The sequence below is a fragment of the Myotis davidii genome, unplaced genomic scaffold (genome assembly GCF_000327345.1).
Source record: "Myotis davidii unplaced genomic scaffold, ASM32734v1 scaffold170, whole genome shotgun sequence".
Taxonomy (NCBI): Eukaryota; Metazoa; Chordata; class Mammalia; order Chiroptera; family Vespertilionidae; genus Myotis; species Myotis davidii.
This window is the reverse complement of record NW_006282528.1, coordinates 1,030,077-1,032,327: the sequence shown is the minus strand read 5'-3', so window position 1 is coordinate 1,032,327 and position 2,251 is coordinate 1,030,077. Positions and strand designations below refer to the sequence as shown.

Genomic DNA, 2,251 nt, shown 5'->3' with positions numbered 1-2,251 from the left:
CCCGGGCGCGGGCCTGAGCCTGGGGCTCCCCGTCCTCGGACCTGGCCCCCGGCCGCCGGGCGTCCTTGACCACGATGGCGCACTTCCCGTAGGTCTTCCTCACCACCTCGCAGAACTCGGCGAAGAAGCCGTCCTCCGGGCGGACGCTCAGCTCGTCTCTCAGGAACACCCGGTACCGCCACGGCACCCAGCCCTGGCTGCCCCCCGCATGCAACACGCACCAGCTCGGACTCGGCACGCAGAGCTCGCCCCTGAAGTCCTCCCCCGTGGCCAGGCTTTCGGGGATCTCTGTTTCCCCCAGGTACACCGTCGTGAACCCGTCAAACTGCAGCGCCCTCAGCGTCTTCAGGTACTGGAGGCATTGCTTCCTCTTGATGCTGTCAGACGGACTCCTGATGACAATGTTTCTAAAGAGAGGGTGTGCACAGCGGGGCATGGCGCGCCCCCGTCTCCATCTGTGAGTTCTGCCCGGAGCAGGGCGATGACCTCACAAGGGCCTTCCTGCTGGGCCTGCCCACGGACACGCCAGGGCGATGACCTCACAAGGGCCTTCCTGCTGGGCCCGCCCACGGACACACTGGGATGTGAGAACATCGCGGGGCACGTTCAGAACAGTTCCCTCTGGCTGACATGAGACGTCCCCCATGGGAGATGTGTGGCTTCTGCCTGAGGCCGGCACGGTGGGCAGGTGTTCGTCTGCCAGGGCTGCCGTGACACAGTGTCACCGGCTGCTTGGCTTAGACAGGGTCACTGTCCCACCGTCCTGGGGGGCGTCCCAGGTCAGGTGCTGGCGCGTTGGGGTTCGCCCGCCGCCTCTCCGTGGTCTGTATATGGTGCCTCCTCCCCGTGTCCCCCAGGTCTTCCCTGCTGTGAGCACAGGGAGAAGGGCACCTGCCAGGCCCTGGAGGTGGCGGCTGGAATCCTGGGGCCTGAGAGGAACTGATAGGGGACTCGGTGCCCGGCCAGCAGCCGCCCCTGCAGAGATGATGCAGAGGCCTGGCCAGCAAACCATTGCACCGGAGGCCAGACCTCCCAGAACCTCGAGAGCCCTTCCTCTTCCTGTCCTGCTCCTTGGATGCGAACCAGCCCCCTCCAGTCCCCTCCCACCTCATAGTCGAGGGTGAGGAAGGACCGCCAGGAGGCAGTGTGGCCCTGTCTCCACGTGACTTAAGGCAACACCTCAGCTCCTTCCCTGACCCAGCCAGAGCCCTGCAGCCCCAGAGGGCACGTGCCCCTTCCCAGGCAGGCCCTCCTCGCGGACTGCTTTCCTCGGGCACATTCTGCTCTTCGTTCTGTTCGCTGCCCGGTGGCTCGTGTCCTGCAGCGACACTGACATGCTTCCCTCATCCCAAGATGCAGTGGCAGACACCCTAACAGCGGGTCTGGCTGCGGTTCTGCTGGGCGGTCCTTGCCCGGCACAGACCAGTCATCAAAAAACAGGATATTTGTGAACCAGGGGTACCCCCCCCCAATAAAACGGAAGCAGTGGCCACACATGCGAATAGGCGTGTGCGTGTGCCGGTTGGGTCTCGCTCCGCAGACCCGGTTGCGTGGGAGGCATCCCAGTTGTTTCTTTCAGCCATCACACCGGGCTCGGGCATTGTCGGGCTCCTGACCCCACTCCCGAGACCAGAGCCATGGCAGGGCCAGGGGCCACCCTCCGCTCTGGCCATTGTGTGCACAGCTCCGATCCTCTGGCCCCCTGCCCGGGCACTGGGCTCCTGCTGGGACGCGGAATGTCAAGGAGAGACCCACGGAGCCCGAGCGGTCGCCCTCCCCCTCCTCACCTTGCAGGAAATCGAAGTGTATTCGTGGGAAGGTCACAGGAACTTTGGGATCTGAGGGACCAAGCTTTGAACTTCCCGTCGGCTGTGTGACCATGTGCCAATCTCTTCGCCGCCCTGGGCCTCAGTTCCCTAATGTTGCCACCCCACGGAGCGTGTGAGGGCATCAGCTCCGCTGGCCAGCGTCCCAGCACTTGGTCGTGTTCATTCGTATTTGCTTTCTTCCTATGGCACCGTCATGGGCACCGCTTGCCCACCTGCTTCCCCCCCCCCTTCCCTCAGCACCGCGGGTGGTTCAGGTGTGGGCCCGTCTGCCAAGGCACTCGGGTTCTCCCCAGGGAGGAAGCCACGCCTGGCTGCCTGGGATGGAAGCAGCCTCAGGAGTCCCGCGTGGACTTCAGGAACTCGGCCTGCAAGGGGGCCAGACCTGCTCCCCTGCGCCTCTCCCGGAGCAGAGCTGTCCTCTG

The 2,251-nt window shown here is 64.8% G+C and overlaps 1 protein-coding gene across 1 annotated transcript in view; it reads right to left on the bottom strand.

Moving 5' to 3' along the window:
* Positions 1-1,000, bottom strand: part of LOC102769247 (chromosome unknown open reading frame, human C21orf140) — a 1,323-nt gene extending 323 nt beyond the window's left edge. Inside the window, 2 exon segments of the mRNA XM_006779589.2 lie at position 1; positions 3-1,000. The exon segment at position 1 is cut by the window's left edge and continues 323 nt beyond it. Coding sequence (XP_006779652.1) covers position 1; positions 3-436 — 435 coding nt within the window. The 5' untranslated portion in view covers positions 437-1,000.
* Between the last annotated feature and the right edge of the window lie 1,251 nt (positions 1,001-2,251).